This window comes from Tiliqua scincoides, chromosome 7, assembly GCF_035046505.1.
Source record: "Tiliqua scincoides isolate rTilSci1 chromosome 7, rTilSci1.hap2, whole genome shotgun sequence".
NCBI lineage: Eukaryota > Metazoa > Chordata > Lepidosauria > Squamata > Scincidae > Tiliqua > Tiliqua scincoides.
Genome location: NC_089827.1, coordinates 9,736,805 through 9,753,234, shown reverse-complemented (window position 1 = coordinate 9,753,234; position 16,430 = coordinate 9,736,805). Strand labels below are relative to the sequence as shown.

At 45.0% G+C, this 16,430-nt stretch overlaps 1 protein-coding gene across 1 annotated transcript; it reads right to left on the bottom strand.

Annotated features, from left to right (window-relative positions):
* Positions 1-554: 554 nt before the first annotated feature.
* Positions 555-10,664, bottom strand: LOC136657063 (V-type proton ATPase subunit S1-like). Its single transcript, XM_066633660.1, has 5 exons — positions 10,659-10,664; positions 9,048-9,295; positions 8,420-8,473; positions 6,669-6,906; positions 555-764 (listed from the first exon to the last, which is right to left on the bottom strand). The coding sequence occupies exons 1-5, from the start codon at positions 10,662-10,664 to the stop codon at positions 555-557; spliced, it is 756 nt and encodes a 251-aa protein (XP_066489757.1).
* Between the last annotated feature and the right edge of the window lie 5,766 nt (positions 10,665-16,430).

Here is a 16,430-nt window from a genome sequence, read left to right as displayed (position 1 = left end):
TGATGATGATGATGATGATGATGATGATGATGATGATGATGAAGAAGAAGAAGAAGAAGAAGAAGAAGAAGAAGAAGAAGAAGAAGAAGAAGAAGGTTTATATACAGAGGACCCCCCTTAACCGTGGGCTTGGGATCATCACAGATTTGAACCCATGGCTGGAGGGCCTTATGGAACCTCCCAGATACAACCAGAGGTGCCTTCCAGTTTTGCCTGGGAGGTCTTCGGAGAGGCACTTCGGGTTTGCGGACAGCCCCTCCCTCCTCAATTTGATTATCTGTGAAAATAGATATGGATCCCTCGCAGATACAGCGGGCCCCCGGTGCCCATTTGCAACAAAAACATTCACAAGGAATAAGAAAATCAAATAACTAAATGACTCCCTGTCCCAAAAGGGCTCACAACCTTAAAAAAAATGCAGAACACCACTGGCAAACAGCCATTAAAAAAAGATCCAGTGCTAGGGTGAAGAGGGCCAGTTACTCTCCCCCTCCCTGCTAAATATAAGAGGACCACTAGAAAAAGTGCCTCTTTGCCCAGTTCGCAGGGGTTGGCTATTCTGTCTGAGGTACAGAAAGAGCAGCATTTTTGGGGTCATCAAATCTACTGTTGGTTGTGAGATGCACCACCATGTGGATTCCATAGGTAAGGATCAATAACAGAATGAATGAGGACACTAAAGCCATCCAAATGGCAGGGGTGAAGAAGGTCGTGCAGTCGCTGGCGTAGGAAAATGTGTCATTTCCAGTACTGAAAGCTTGAATCTGCAAAAGAGAAAAGGGACGAGTGAGCGTTCAAGAGTCCGTACTTCATGTCCGACTTCCACAAGCAAACGTGTTCATTAACCCAGTATCCTTGTTTGTTTAACCAGAGGAAAAACACAAGTTAAACTTCAGAGGTGGTTTAAGGTTAGAACCTTAGAGAACACGTAAGGTTTATGACCCACCGACTTTTCCACTTGAACACTTCTATGCAACTTTCACTGCAGCATCCAAAATTAGATCAGTTATTCGATATATCTTTTGGAATTCAGCTTTCTAGGTTTTCAAGATGATTTATTTCCGAGGCCATCCACTGAAGAGACACCCTGTGGAAATCCAGGGTTTTCAACCCATACCACACAGCAAAGTTTGGGTTCTACCTCTGAGCGCCATCTCTCCAACAGAAAAAGGGAGCATTCCGTGAGTTATCTTGAAATACTAGGACATTAGTATGGAATTAAATTTTTTATATTAGCATCAATCACATTCAGCAGCATTATGTATGAAGAGCTGAAAAAAAATGGTTGGCAACCTTCAGTCTCGAAAGACTATGGCAGAAGCCTACAGAACCCAGTATTCACAGGCGGTCTCCCATCCAAGTACTAACCAGGCCTGACCCTGCTTAGCTTCCGAGATCAGACAAGATCAGGCAAGTGCAGGGTAACAGAAGAGCTGAACTGACAGCCCAATCCTAACCTGCACTGGAACAGACAGGCCAGCTGACCTGCCCCGTATCCAGCACAGAGTTGGGGCTGGCTGCAGCTCTGCCCGAGGGAAGGGGAATTGATTTCCATTACCCCAGGTAATACAACAGCAGCTCCAATGGGGCTATTCAGATCTGTGCCACCTAAAGAGGTGGCGCAGATCCGAGGAGCCAGGCCCTGCGCTGGGTTTCCTGGGAATGGGGTTGGGATTGAGCCTAAGTGCTGGATCTGGCCCTTCCCTCCTCCTGAGCCCAGCCTGCCCACTGCCTGCCCTCCCCCTGCCTCAGAACATCCCCATTTTGCCTTCCCCCCACCCACAGCCACCTGCCCACACCCCTGTGCAAGCCTGACTCAGCAGGTATGTACTTACCATTCCACCTGCGCAACAGTGCTGGGGTTGGCCTCCAGAGGCCAACACACAGCCATGACTCCTGAAATTATGCGAAAGTACCTTATGGCACATTTGTGACACCTCCGGGCTGGCGCAAGGGACTTGGTTGGCCCAGGGGCGACTCTGAATTGTGGTCTCTTTTTTAAAAAAATTGCTAAAAAAATACAAAATTTACAATATCAACAGCCCAGTCCTAAACAATTCTGGTGCTGTGGTTCAGCCTCCACTGCATCTAGCATGGGAATTGTGGCTGCTAGAGGTCTCCTCAAGGTAATGGGACCCTCACTCCTTAACTTCAGGGAAAGCCCCAGCAGATCCAGATTGGGCAGGAGGTCTGGTCTAGAGGGTAGAGCCTCCGTCTGCCTGAAGATAACATCCACAAGGTCGCCAGTTTGAGGCCACCGGCACCTTGCGACCTTGAAGCAGCTGACAAACTGAAGCCGAGCTGTTCCATCTGCTCTGAGCATGGGAGGATGGAGGCCAGGATGTGAAGCCAGATCGGAATGAAACATCTGAATGTAGTGGTTCTTGAAAGAAAGAACCTTCTTTCAAAATTGAAAAATCCCTATTTAATAAGGGATTTAAATAAAGCCTGCCTATGTAAACCACCTTGAATAAAGTCTTGAATAAAGACCAAGAAAGGCGGTATATAAATACCTATTATTATTATTATTATTATTATTATTATTATTATTATTATTATTATTATTATTATTATTATTATTATTATTATTATATCCTATGGGGCTACTTGGATCCTTGCTAGCTCTATAGCTGGCACAAATCCAGGCTGCCCTGCATCTGCCTTCTAGAAGAGGGGGGATAGGATATGTCACAGAGAAGGAGGCGCTGGCAGAGAAAAATTGTGCCCCCCCCTGGCACAGCACCCAGGGCAGGTGCTCTCAGGTTCAACCCTATTTACACCTCCACTTACACGCACCTCTCCAAACCTGGCTTCTCTTATATCAGCTGTTCCAAGTTTGGTTGCACATGAACCAACACTTGGCTTGTGTCTCACAGCGGGCCTGGCTGAAAAACATGGACAGCAGTGGCTCAAGGGAGTAGACTGAGTCAGTTCTCCCAGCACAATTCAACTTTTTCTTGCCATGGTGGCCTCCATTACTCATTCTCCTTCTCCACCACTACCAGAGACTATGAGTGAGGTAGCCAAGTAGGCTCTTGCACCATCCTACAAGGAGAAAGCCCAGATCAGGCAGTAGGAGCAGTGCAAGTGAACTGGATTTTTCTCTCTGCTGGAGTCATACGAATAGTTGTAAGTCCTGCCTGCTCAAAGTATAAATACAACTACAGATAAATTTAACAAACCAAATTAAAGTGGCTAGAATGCTGGGTAAGGCCGGAAAATACACTTTGCCAATGAGTTGGGGAAGGGGTGCAGAGCCCCTAAACCCAGCTGGGCCCAGAGTTTCCCACCTGTGTGGCCATCCCATTTCTGATATGTATTTTTTTATTTAACTCAAACAGTATTGTGAAAAATCTGGTCAGAGAGCACGAGTCGGTGTGTTTAGGCTGTGGGTATATTTGCCAAGGCATTTCATCACTTTGCTTCTCTTCAGGCATCAGGCAAAAGGAGTCACATCCATGCGCACAGATGCTCTGGTCTGAATGACTGACTGCAGACAGCTGATGATCTATAATGTCATTTTGGTTCCCACCGAGCAGTGACTGTCTATGAAATAATACGGACGGGTACCTCCTTCGTGCAAAAAGAACCTGAAGTGTATAATGAAAGTGTGATGTTTCTAAAAGCACTTTATCTGGGGAGGACTGAAACTGCTGAAGGCAGAAAGGCTTTGTTGACAGGGTGGTACTTTTGATCTTAAAAAAAAATATCAGACTGCATTGCCTCTGCTGAAACTTTGGTAGGTGTGATTGCATACCACTCCCTTGTCTAGCCTTAAAAGTACTTACTGTGATTTTTGAATTCTGCTATAGTCCTCCTGATGTCTTGTCACTGCTGGGGAGGTAGTAGTGGTTATATTCCAGCAGTGTTAAGAGTGTTATATTCCTCACTCCGTGCAACCTACTGCTAGCAAGGCTATAAATATAGAGAAAATAGCATTCTCTTTTTTTGCTGTCTCTCACACAAGATTTTTTAAGGTTTTTAGACAAAGATTCTGCCTCTTCTATTTGGCCCACATTCTCTCGGTATTTGATTCATCATACGTTTCAAATTAATGGACATTTTGTTTACAGTGCATCTTGAGTAAATTTTCCTAATTGCTTGATCTTGCATAAAGACCGAATACAAAAGACATTCTGCAGATAGGAGAATCTCCCTAAGGGGCTAATGGTATGGTATAGTATAGTATGAATAATTAAAATAAGCTAATAACCACATTCTTAACATTCCTCGTTATTTGACAAAACAGTGCAGAAATAATGGATTAGAGCAGGGGTCTCTAAACTTTTAGACCGAAGGGCCAAATAAAATATCTGGCACAGTGTCACGGTCCATAAAAAACAATTAAATATAAAATTCAAATAAATACATTAGAGATGGAACTTAGATGAATGAATAAAAGAATGGGCTCAAATGTTCAGGACTTCTCCAAGCACAAACACAGCCCAAGAAATAAAGCACACACTTAAATGGACTCCCATTCCCCCACCCCACAAGCACAACTCTGGTTGTGTGTGGACAACTGGGCCAGAGGCTCTCAGGAGATCAGAGGCTGGCCACGTGCCAGTTAGAGGCTCACTGCAGGCCACATCTGGCCCCCAGGCTAGGGTTTGGAGACCCCTGGGTTAGAGGAATGTCAGATTTGTTTCATACAGTGGGCCGAGATAGCATTTGTGATGCCTGCTGAGGGCCAGAAGTTATGTCATTAAGCAGGAAGTGATGACATTATGCAAGTCATAACCAGAAATAAGCCCTTTTTTCTCACTTTGGAACTCATCAACTCCAAGTGACAGAAGAGAAAACACACAAATCTTGATCATATTTTCAACATATGGGAGAGCCCAATTATCAAGTGGTCCACCCTTTTACCAGTGACACCTCAGCACAGCGCAATGGCTGAGAACAACTGATGGTGGTGCTGAGACAGCCCGAGGACTGGATAAAGAGCTTCCATGGGCTGCATCCACCACCCCCCCAGGGCCTTATGTTTGACACCCCAGGATTAGACCAATTTGAGAGAGTAGCAACACCCACAAAGAATCCTTTGTAGCCAAACTCACAGAGAATCATTTTTCATACCCTAAATACTATCAAATGTTTTGTGGTACAGACGGTCATGGATAAGAGCTCACTTCATCAGATGTTTGAAGTACGTATTTGTTAGACACAGATATTTATGGGTACAGGAAAAAAATATCTATTTGTAGTAAATGAGTCCCAAAAGTCATGGAACACAATCTGTTAAGCATGCATGCGTGTTTATATCTGTTCCAGTATTTTTTTTTAAAGTATACCACAGTTCAGAGGTTCTCCAACTTCCCCTGGACGTGACCCACATGTTCTGTGGTGGAGGGCACAGTGACCCACCTTCTTCTCAAGCACTGGGCCTCCGCAGGCCTCTGGAAGCAACCGCAAATCACTTTCACAAACCCAGAAGTAAATCAGAAGTGACTTTCTGGTTTTGGATTGGGCCTTCTACCCACTCTAAGAACATAAGAACAGCCCCACTGGATCAGGCCATAGGCCCATCTAGTCCAGCTTCCTGTATCTCACAACGGCCCACCAAATGCCCCAGGGAGCACACCAGATATTCTTTTTCAAGGGTTTTTCAAACTGTGGTTTGTAACCCACTTTGTGGGTCATGACCCAATATCTGATGGGTCCTGGATTGGACCTTCTACCCACTCTTATGTTTGGTTGGCTCCACATTGGAAGCCCTTCAGACGGAGGCTGCACCAGGCCTCTGCAGGCCTCAGGAAGACTCTGTGGGTCTCCAGAAGTGACTTTCTGGTTGCTTCTGGAGACCCGCAGAGTCTTCCTGAAGCCTGCAATCCAGGACCCATCCAGGACCCATCAGATATTGGGTCATGACCCACAAAGTGGGTTACAACCCACAGTTTGAAAAACCCTGCTGTAGTCCAAGAGAAAATGCTGCGATTCTATATGCACTTTCCTGGGAGTAAATCCCATTGAACACAAACATCATAGTCAAAATGTCTTATCTGGGTGAAAAAAGTGATTGGAAGAACTAGGAGATGCTGTGTTTAGAAGTAGGCTACCTCAGAATGCCAGATGCAAGGGAGGGCACCAGGATGTAAGTCTCTTATGGTCTTGTGTGCTTCCTGAGACATCTCGTAGGTCACTGTGAGATACAGGAAGCTGGACTAGTTAAGTCTTTGGCTTGATCCAGCGGGGTTCTTCTTATGTTCTTATGATGCATTCCTATAACTCAATCTGGTCCACTTTGCTGCCTCTATGTTCAATTCTTATTGCTTCAGATGGCTCCCACTTTGTTATTTGTCTTCCTCACCCCCCCCACTGATATCCATCAGGAGTATGTACGTGCCCCACATTCCCCATACCCCAGCTAACACTTAGCCTGTATTCTGTTGATGACTCTCCAGTATCTCTATCTCACTGTTCTTCTATGTTCTTACTATTCTTCTTTTGTCCTTACTCTTCCTGCCCCCTTTCCTCCAATAACTGAATAACTTCTTGGGAGGGGGATGGTGGTCTTGCAGTGGATATAACAGTTTTCTTTAGCTTTCTCTTAGGGTTGAAGAAATAAAAAAATAGAGGTGATGTTCAATTTATGTTTTTGTCCAATTCCTATTGCAAGTAATCGTTTTTAGAATTGCTTTAGAAATGGCGATGAATGGTGTACTCACTTGGAACTCAGAAATGACAATGTCCCAGCTCTTCGCTTCATGGCTGTCTGGAATCAGAGTTGCACCGTAGAGTCTGCTGGTTCCCACCAGCTGGCAATGAAATGAATACTCCACAGGACTAGATATTTTAGAGACATTAAATTTGGAGATGTTTCTCTCGTCTTGCAGAATCCAAACATGGTCTAAAGTGAACCAGTTCCTTGCAGAGCCTTCATAGAACTTGTTGCTCATCATAAATCTAGAGAGAGAAAGGAAATACAAAGCGTTTTGAGTCAAAAAGAGTGGGGAAAAGTGGTGGCATCTCTGCTCAGGAAGTAATAAGTGACAGATCAGATAAGGATTCCATTTGATCTCTCTTTGAAACTGCCGATTTTGGGCTTGGCGGTGGTTAAAGAGACCTTCCCAAATGGTTTTCATGTGCTATGGTACTTCAAGATGTGATTTTGATACGTAGGCTGCAATCCTATCCACATTTACCTGGGAGTAAGCTCCCCTGACTATGATGGGACTTACTTATGAATACACATGCTTAGGACTGGGCTTTTACTTGCTGATTCACTTCCTTACAGAGCTATCATAGGCATGACTACTCAGAAGTAAGTCCCGCTGTGCTCTGTGGAGCTTACTCCCAGGAAGTGTCTATAGGATTGCAGCCTGAAATAAAAATCTGGGCTATGAGTATGCAGGGAGGGGCGTTATTTATATAAAGTTTCCCCATACCTGCGGTTTCTGTATCCATGGGGAGGGGTTAACGGAACCCCCACTGATATGGGGGGGCACTTGTACATTAATTCTTAACACATATATTATAATGTGAAATGATATGACTAACAGTCCAATCCTAACCCAAGCTGATAGGGAGGCCAGCTGGCTTGCCCCACATTCAACACGGGGTTGGGGCTGTCTGTGACTCAGCCTGGGCAAGAGGAATGATATGACTAACAGCCAAATTCTAACCCATGCTGGAACAGGGAGGCCAGCTGGCCTGCCCAACTTCCAATGCGGGATGGGGGCTGTCTGAGGATCAGCCTAGGCAAGGGGAGGGCTCCTGGTGGTAAGTTGTACCGCCAGCTGGTGGGTGTTAGGGAGCAAGGGGAAGGGCGCAGAACTGGGCAGGGGGAGGGCGTGGTAGAGGAGTGGGCCGGGGAGGGGGTGGAGGTGGCCGCAGGCTCTACTGCCATATCCCAACCCTCCCAAGCCAGGAAACCCATCATGGGTCTCCTCAAACCTGCTTCCGCTCAATAGTGGACACAGATCCGAGGAGACCCATTGGGCCGCCTGGCCACTGCAGACCTGCAGCTGCTTCCCTGGCCCCATTGGATGCGGCAGTCACCATTTAGGTGCCGCTGCAGTCCTGGGCACTGGGAAGCAGAGGATTGGGCTACCCAATACCAGACCACAAAAATAATTGGCAACCTTCAGTCTCGAAAGACTATGGTATAAGCCTGCAGCACCCGGTATTCCCAGGCGGTCTCCCATCCAAGTACCAACCAGGCCTGACCCTGCTTAGCTTCCAAGATCAGACCACAAACTGTTCTTGAAAAATCCCCTCCATTTCAAAAGCTGCTTGCTACATGGCCCAATGAGGTACTCTTAAAGAAAGCCTAGCTAAAGCTCCTTTGGGTTCATGGGACCAGTTTCTTTGGCTCTTGGTCAGTATCTTCTACCCCTTTTAAAAAAGACTGAATATTTGGCATTTGATAATTTGATAGCCACTCCCTATAACGCAGGGAAGTGATTTATAAAAATACCTTATTTCCAGGTCCTTGATACTGCTCACTGGGTTGGTATATTTTAATGACAATCTAACAATAAAAAAAAGGAAGGCAATGTTACTCCGTGTCCTTTTCATATTGAAAACTTTGAATTTCTTAAACAGGAAACAAATTTAATTATAGAAGCTGAGAGATAAATACAAAGAAATGACAACAGCGAAGGCAACAAATGATCATGACTGTCATTTTCAAGAAGATTTCTCATTGTGTTGGCAAACAAAAAAGAGAAATATTCCATGTAGGAGATCTTGCTCTATATAGATATTTACAGCTCACTTAAATTCAAGTGTTGGTTCGAATTGCCTGTAAGGAGATCTTACAATGACATTCTTCTGAAATGTTAATTGTGGGGAAAAAGAAAAGGCAAGATGTACAAAGACAATGAAGGCATAGTAAAGAAGAGCATGGAGGGAACACAAGACACATATAGGTTGGCCCTCCTTATCTGCAGTTTCAGGACCCGTGGATTTGACTTAACGCAGGTCCCAACCTGCGTCTTGAGGGCTTCACCGAACCTCCTGAAGTCAACCAGAAGTGCCTTCAAGTTCTTCTGAAGCTTCTGAGGGGCACTCCCGGTTTGTATTTGAAACTGCATCTGACTCACATTGCATTGGTGGTATTTTGGCAGTCAGATAAGTTGGTATTCACAAGTTGAGACACAAAGGTCAAATTGGTTAGATCAATGAGAACTGTCGTGTTGACTGTGAGGGTGACGTTAGTGGCGTAAAAAAGGATGCATGTGTGAGTCCCATTGGATATCTTCAGTGGTGGATAGGAGTCATTCATTTTTTTATTTTCAACAGCCATCAGTTGTCGTCTCTTGTACCACGCTGGCTGAGACACCACGGGCCCCTGAAAGAACACCGGGAGAACGTATCAGATGATTTCAACAGAAAACAAAGTTTTGCAGCATAGATGTTACATAAGAACAGCCCCACTGGATCAGGCCATAAGCCCATCTAGTCCAGCTTCCTGTATCTCACAGTGGCCCACCAAATGCCCCAGGGAGCACACCAGATAACAAGAAGACCTGCAAGGCCTCCTGGGAATTGTAGTTTAAGAACATAGGAACAGCCCCACTGGATCAGGCCATAGGCCCATCTAGTCCAGCTTCCTGTATCTCACAGCAGCCCACCAAATGCCCCAGGGAGCACACCAGATAACAAGAGACCTCATCCTGGTGCCTTCCCTTGCATCTGGCATTCCGACATAGCCCATTTCTAAAAACAGGAGGTTGCGCATACACATCATGGCTTGTACCCCATAATGGATTTTTCCTCCAGAAACTTGTCCAATCCCCTTTTCAAGGCATCCAGGCTAGATGCCATCACCACATCCTGTGGCAAGGAGTTCCACAGACCAACCACACGCTGAGTAAAGAAATATTTTCTTTTGTCTGTTCTCCCAACACTCAATTTTAGTGGATGTTCCCTGGTTCTGGTGTTATGTGAGAGTGTAAAGGGCATCTCCCTATCCACTCTGTCCATCCCCTGCATAATTTTGTATGTCTCAATCATGTCCCCCCTAGAATTGATTCAGTTCTAGCGGTTTGAATGCCACATGAAATTGATGTGACCCTTTGGGTAAAAGTTGCGCTGCTGAAAGGGTGGCCCACATTATAATTGGGCTCTCCCAGCACTGCCCTTTCAACAGGGCCGCTTCTGCTGATGTGTCACTTTGCAGCTCAGAAGCCGAGAGCAACTGATGTTGGTGCTGGGAGAGTCCAATTATCATGGGGGCCAGATAAAGAGCTTCTGAGAGCCGTATCCAGCCCACGGGTCTTATGCTTGACACCCCTGGCCTATTCCATTGCTTTCAATGGGACTTTGTTGTAACTAGTTTCTACTGCATCTACAGGCAGAAAATCTTTAATAAATAAATACCAGAGAAAAGTATAAGAATTCAGTTTTTAATTAAACATTTGGAGCTCTTGTGGCTCCCAAGGTGTAAGCATTTTATTTCTCACTGAGAAAATTTTCTGAAGACTAAATTATACTATGTCAAACCAATTGCCTGGGTGTTAAGGGATGTTGGAGCCACTACACTGTCTGGTGAGATTCGTAATACTAATAACAGAAAATAACATTATATAGGAAGAAATGATGTCTGAGCTATGGGGAATAGATTCTAAAGCCTATGTCACTCGTGAATGTCACTAAAGTCAGAGTGACAGAATGACGAAAAGAATACCTTTTCAGGCTTCCAAAGCTTTTACCTGCATAGCTGTGCCACAATTCCTTTCACGTCTAGCCACAGGTATTCCACCCGTAATATAATGAAATACGCAATGTTTTAATTAAACTACAAATTATCAAATGATATTGTATAAAACAGTGTTTCTCACACTGTGGGTCGGGACCCACTAGGTGGATCGCGAGCCAATTTCAGATGAGTCCCCCATTCATTTCACTTCAGTGTGTATTTTATTGTCAATATATTAGACATGATGCTTGCATGGTATGTGACTGCATTTGGGGAAATGTGACAGATCTGAACTTTTATCAAGCTACTAGGTATATGCTTTTAACAATGATAGTCAATGGGGCTTACTCCTGGGTAAGTGTGGATAGGATTGCAGCCTTTGCAATGTTTGGGGATTTTTTAAAAAAACAGATCAGCCACTGCTTAGGAGGGCTAGGAGGGTTCTTCTTTATTGTAAATAATTTTTTTAAACTTACCCTAAACTTTTAATTTACTTAGGGTGCAATCCTAACCCACTTTCCAGCACCAACATAAAGGCAATGCAGCTCCTAAGTACAAATATTGCCTTACCTTGAGGAGGCCTCCGGGAGTGCCCCCCAACTGCAGGATGCAGCACACGTCCCAGTGCTGAAAAGTGGGTTAGGATTTGGGCCTTACTTTCTTAATTGTTTTGATTTTTTGTATGGGGCAGGGTGTTAAAAAATTTTCCAACTTGATGATGTCACTTCTGGCCATGACTTCTAGATATGACTTCTGGCCATGACTTCTAGACTTAATGATATCACTTCTGGCATGTCAGTTGATCATTCTAAAAAGTGGGTCCTGGTGCTCAAAAGTGTGAGAACTATTGGCATAGAAGAGAAGCACCATATATACCCGTGCATAAGTCAATCTCATGGATTAGTCGAGGGCAAGTTTAAAACCAAAAATCATGGAATTCACTATGATCTATGGATAAGACTAAAATTTAAGGGTGTATGAAAGTCTTTGGCTTTGGTTTGGGGTAGGGTGCCACCTATATGCTGATGACACCCAGCTCTTTCTCTCCTTTCCTCCTGATTCCAAGGAGACAGTCAAAGTTCTGGACCGCTGACTGGAGGCTGTTGGGAGCTGGATGCGGGCAAACAAGCCGAAATTGAATCCTGATAAGACAGAGGTTCTCCTGGTCCAGAAGTCCAAGACTCCGGTATTGGACTACTGTCCTGCTCTGAATGGGGTTGCACTCTCTCTGAAGGAGCAGGTCCGCAGCTTGGGGATGATCCTGGATCCACAGCTGCTCCTAGATTCCCAGGTGGCGGATGTGGCCAGGGGAGCCTTTGCTCAGCTTCGGCTGATTCGCCAGCTGTGACCATACCTGGGTCGCTCAGACCTGGCCACGGTGACCCATGCCCTAGTGACATCCAGATTAGACTACTGCAATGCGCTCTACGTGGGGCTGCCTCTGAAGATGGCCCGGAAACTACAATTAGTGCAGAATGCGGCCACCTGCGTGGTTGCTGGGGCTTGTCTGTTCGTTTCAGTAGGGTCGCTGCTTTGGCGGCTACACTGGCTGCCAGTTTGTTTCCAGGCTGAATTCAAAGTGCTAGTTTTAACTTTTAAAGCCCTACACAGCTTGGGTTCAGGGTATTTGAGGGACCGCCTCCTTCCATACAATCCAACCTGTCCTCTCAGGTCATCAGAGGGGACCCTTCTGACTGTGCTTCTACCAGTAGAGGTGAGGGGGATGGCGGCAAGAAAGAGGGCCTTCTCGGTGGTGGCTCCCTGTTTGTGGGACTCCCTCCCCCTGGAACTGAGAACAGCTCCCTCTTTAGAGTCCTTTCAGCAGGGGCTTAAGACCTTTTTATTTAAAGAAGCCTTTTAATTCTGACACAAGGGTATGGCTTTTTTAAAAAATGTATTTTAAGTTCAATTTTTACTGTGTTTTATTTTTTTTAATGTTTGTTTATACATATTTATATATTTTATGTTTTTATATGATTTCTTTTGTGCTTTGAGTGCCCTCTACCAGGGCAGGAAGATGGGATATAAATTCTATAAATAAATAAATATAAGCTCGTCTAATTTTCCCTGTGTCCAAATCCTGGAAAACAACTTGCCGGTAATTGTTCTGAAGCAGCACAAACATGGAGTTTATGAATGTGCTTATGGGGGTGAATAGACTTTGTGAGGAGTACAGTACTGTATAGCAGCAACCTTCACAGAGCCTACAACTCTCATAAGTACATTCACCTTCCTTCCTTCCTGTTTGGAGAATAGCCCTGAGTTTGTTTTGCTTCAGAACCAGGTAAAATAGCTCCATTTCCCCCAGTGCATCCTACAAACTGCCATACCGTTAAGTAGCATTAGTGGCACTGCGATACAAGGACATCTGCAAGAGGGATCTGAAGGCCTTAGGAGTGGACCTCAACAAGTGGGAAACCCTGGCCTCTGAGCGGCCCGCTTGGAGGCAGGCTGTTCAGCATGGCCTTTCCCAGTTTGAAGAGACACTTGGCCAACAGTCTGAGGCTGAGGCAAAGAAGGAAGGCCCATAGCCAGGGAGACAGGGCAGGGACAGACTGCACTTGCTCCCAGTGTGGAAGGGATTGTCACTCCCGAATCGGCCTTTTCAGCCGCACTAGACGCTGTTCCAGAACCACCTTTCAGAGCGCGATACCATAGTCTTTCGAGACTGAAGGTTGCCAACAAACTAGGTAGTGAAAGCACTGTTCTACACCCATTGGTAGCAGCTTTCCAAGGCTTCTTGGACTTAGCTGAACCTGGAAATGCCGGTGACTGAGCTGAACATCTGCTGCATGCAAAGCAAATGTGGTCTATGGTCCACATCTGGTAATTCTCCCTTCTTGAGACCCAGTTCTCAATAAGGGTCAAAAACAGACTAGAACAGTGTTTCTCAAGTGTGGGTTGTGACCACTGATGAGCCACAAGCCTATGTGCATTGAGTCATGAGTGCATTGAGGGCCCACCTGCACTTCCCTTGTATCTCTTTGGCTCAAAATTGGAGCCATTCCAGAAGAGTACAGGTGATGCACTGGCTGGAGACCCTCATTGGGAGGTCCTGGAGGCCTCTCCCAGGTTGTGCCAGGCCAGCAACCCACTCTACAGGCTTCCATGGGCCTCAGAATGATTCACAGAAGCATCTGAAAGTCACTTCTGGTTTTCGATTGCAACTTCTGGTTTTACTTCCAGGAGCTTCTGAAACCCATTCTAAGGCCTGCGGAGGCCAGTAGAGTGGTTCACTGTCCCAGACGACCCAGAAGGCGACCTGATTGTGGTCTCCCAATGATGGATTTCAGCACCACGAAGAGTGTCATGACCCACTGCAGGGGACAAGGTGGGTCATGGCACCAAAAGTTCTTGGGACAACTAGAATATCTGATCAAGTCTCAGAACTGCCCTTGTCACTTCAATGGCTGGTCTGACAGCACATGTGATATTAGGCAACCAGACAAGTGTCTTTGGCCTCAGTCCTGCACGTCCTTCAGGGCTCCCTTGTGTCAAAGGAGATAAATGATTATATTGCAGGATAAGATACATGGCACCTCTTTCCCAATTCTGCAACCACTGTGTTTCTAAGGAATAATTCTGATGTTGCAAATGTGCAGCAAAAAACTCAAATGTATTTTCAAAGCATGGTGTGGATGTAATCAGGTCTTAATCGTCTTTCTGATTTCTATTGTTTGATTACAAAAGGAGAAAATGCAGCCTCTCAGGGAAAACTTTGATTAAAGGTTGGTTGGTTACATTTCTGTAGACAAACTGCTTAAACCCCATGGAAGCGAAATGGGTTTAGCAGCATAAATGTGTGCCAGATGTGTGTGGTCATGTTTCTTTAGAGGAAAGGGAAACACCCGATTCACGGACAAGGTGGTCATCTTTACGATGGCGGTCCTAAAACAATATGATTATGGCAAAAAGTGCCATTTGGAAGCCATTATAAAGCTGCTGTGTCTGCTCAATCATGTGTTATCAAGAGACAAATGAAATGACCTGTGGAGGAACAAAATTGTTTTTGCATCAGACTTGCATTCTTGGAACATTCATTTTAAACCCCCCACCACCACCACCACAAAATTCGTGAAACAGTAAGGAAGGGAACACCCTCATTGTTTAAAACAGTGCTTCCCAACCTTTTGGAGCCCTCAAACCAGTAACCAGAAAAAAGCTCACATGGAAAAAAGCCTGTACAAACTTTGCCCATGCAAGTTAGGGTAGAGGGATTCAGTGGGTTAGGGTAAGGGTAGGACAAATTTTTTCCGTGGGCAATTCTTGTGTGGGCTTTCTTCCATGTGGGCTTTTTCCTAGAACCGTGTTAGACTTCCACAAGGAATATAATGTGTAGTATACATTAAAACCCTTTCTGCCCAATGTTGTGTGTATGCAACAGGGATCAAGTGTGTACACCTGCGGGCTGGGCAAAAATGGGTTAATGTTTGCATCCTAATCATAAACGGAAGTGAATTCACGGGGAACTATTCTACGTACATACACACACGCACAGCAATCCTATGCATGTCTACCCAGGAGTAAGTCTCATTGTGTTCAATGGGACTTACGCCTAAGAAAGTGTGGGTAGGATTGGAGCCCCTCCCCCATACACTTTCACTGCAGCAAGAAATAGGGCCTTCTCAGTAGTGGCACCAATGCTATGGAACTCCCTTCCCCTTGACTTGAGAATGGCTCCCTCTCTTGAGACTTTTCGGCAAGACCTGAAGACCTGTTTGTTTAAACAAGCCTTCTGAGTTTGTGGCCTTTTTTAACTTCTTTTCTATATCTTTTTAGTATTTTTACAGGCCTGATTCCTCTATGATTTGCTGCGTTTTGCTCTTTTTATCTGACTTTTTATCTGACTACTGTTTTTATGGGTATCTGTTAATGTGTTTTAATATGTTTTTATTGCGGTTAAATTATGTTTTTAATCTGTTTTTAATATGTTGTAAGCCGCCCTGGGTCCTTTCGGGGAGAAGGGCAGGATATAAATAAAGTTTGATGATGATGATGATGATGATGATGATTCACTGATGATATGAACAGTGCCTTTTCTTCAAGTCACTGCAGGGATCCAGAAGTGAATTGAGAGGAGGGGGCAAGTCACTTGTCTGGGGACATCAGTTCCCTCCTGTTTGCTCCTACTGGTTCTCCCTATGGAAATGCCTGAGATTCCCTATAGGGACAATTGCATTCCTGGACTTTCTGAGTGACTGAGAAATGAAATGCAAGCTCTAGGTAGCTACTCATATCTCTCCTTTGCAAAGCCTTGGCTGAGTGGCACAATGCAGAGTTGGTCTTTTATGCTTCCAAACAGCCCCTTTATACCCTTAAAATCAACACACCATCCTTGAAGAGAAATCAGAATGTAAAAAAAGTAATTAAAGATGAATATCAGGCTTCCAAATGGCTGTACGGTGGAAGAACTCACAATGTAAAGCTTCATTCTACAACCAGATCCCGGGGAAGATACAGTGGGGGAAAATATTGTTACGAATAGAGTGGCAACATGTAGGAATTGGCATTTAGGTGAGAATGCGTTTAAAGGAGTGAACTTTACGTAAATGAAATCTCAGCCCCGTCTATGGATCAGCCAGCCAGGTGGTCGCTGCCAAGTGGTAGATTGGAGACTGTTCACAAGAAGAAAGCAGGGGAGAACTGAGACAGTGGTCACGTTTAAAAGTGTCACAGCAGGCTCTCTGTTTTCAAAACAAGATTCACTTTAACTTGCGGAAACTGGAATTGGCGCTTTGACGCCTCGCAAAGATGAGCTGAAACTTTTTCAGAAGTGGAGCACTTC

Bases quoted from the DNA above. Each gene is read 5' to 3' on its own strand.
- LOC136657063 (XM_066633660.1), bottom strand. The intron at 8,474-9,047 runs GTGAGTCAGATG...TTTTATTGTTAG, and splicing joins CAAAATACCACCAATGCAAT to ATTGTCATTAAAATATACCA. The intron at 765-6,668 runs GTGAGTACACCA...TCTCTTTTGCAG, and splicing joins TTGTCATTTCTGAGTTCCAA to ATTCAAGCTTTCAGTACTGG.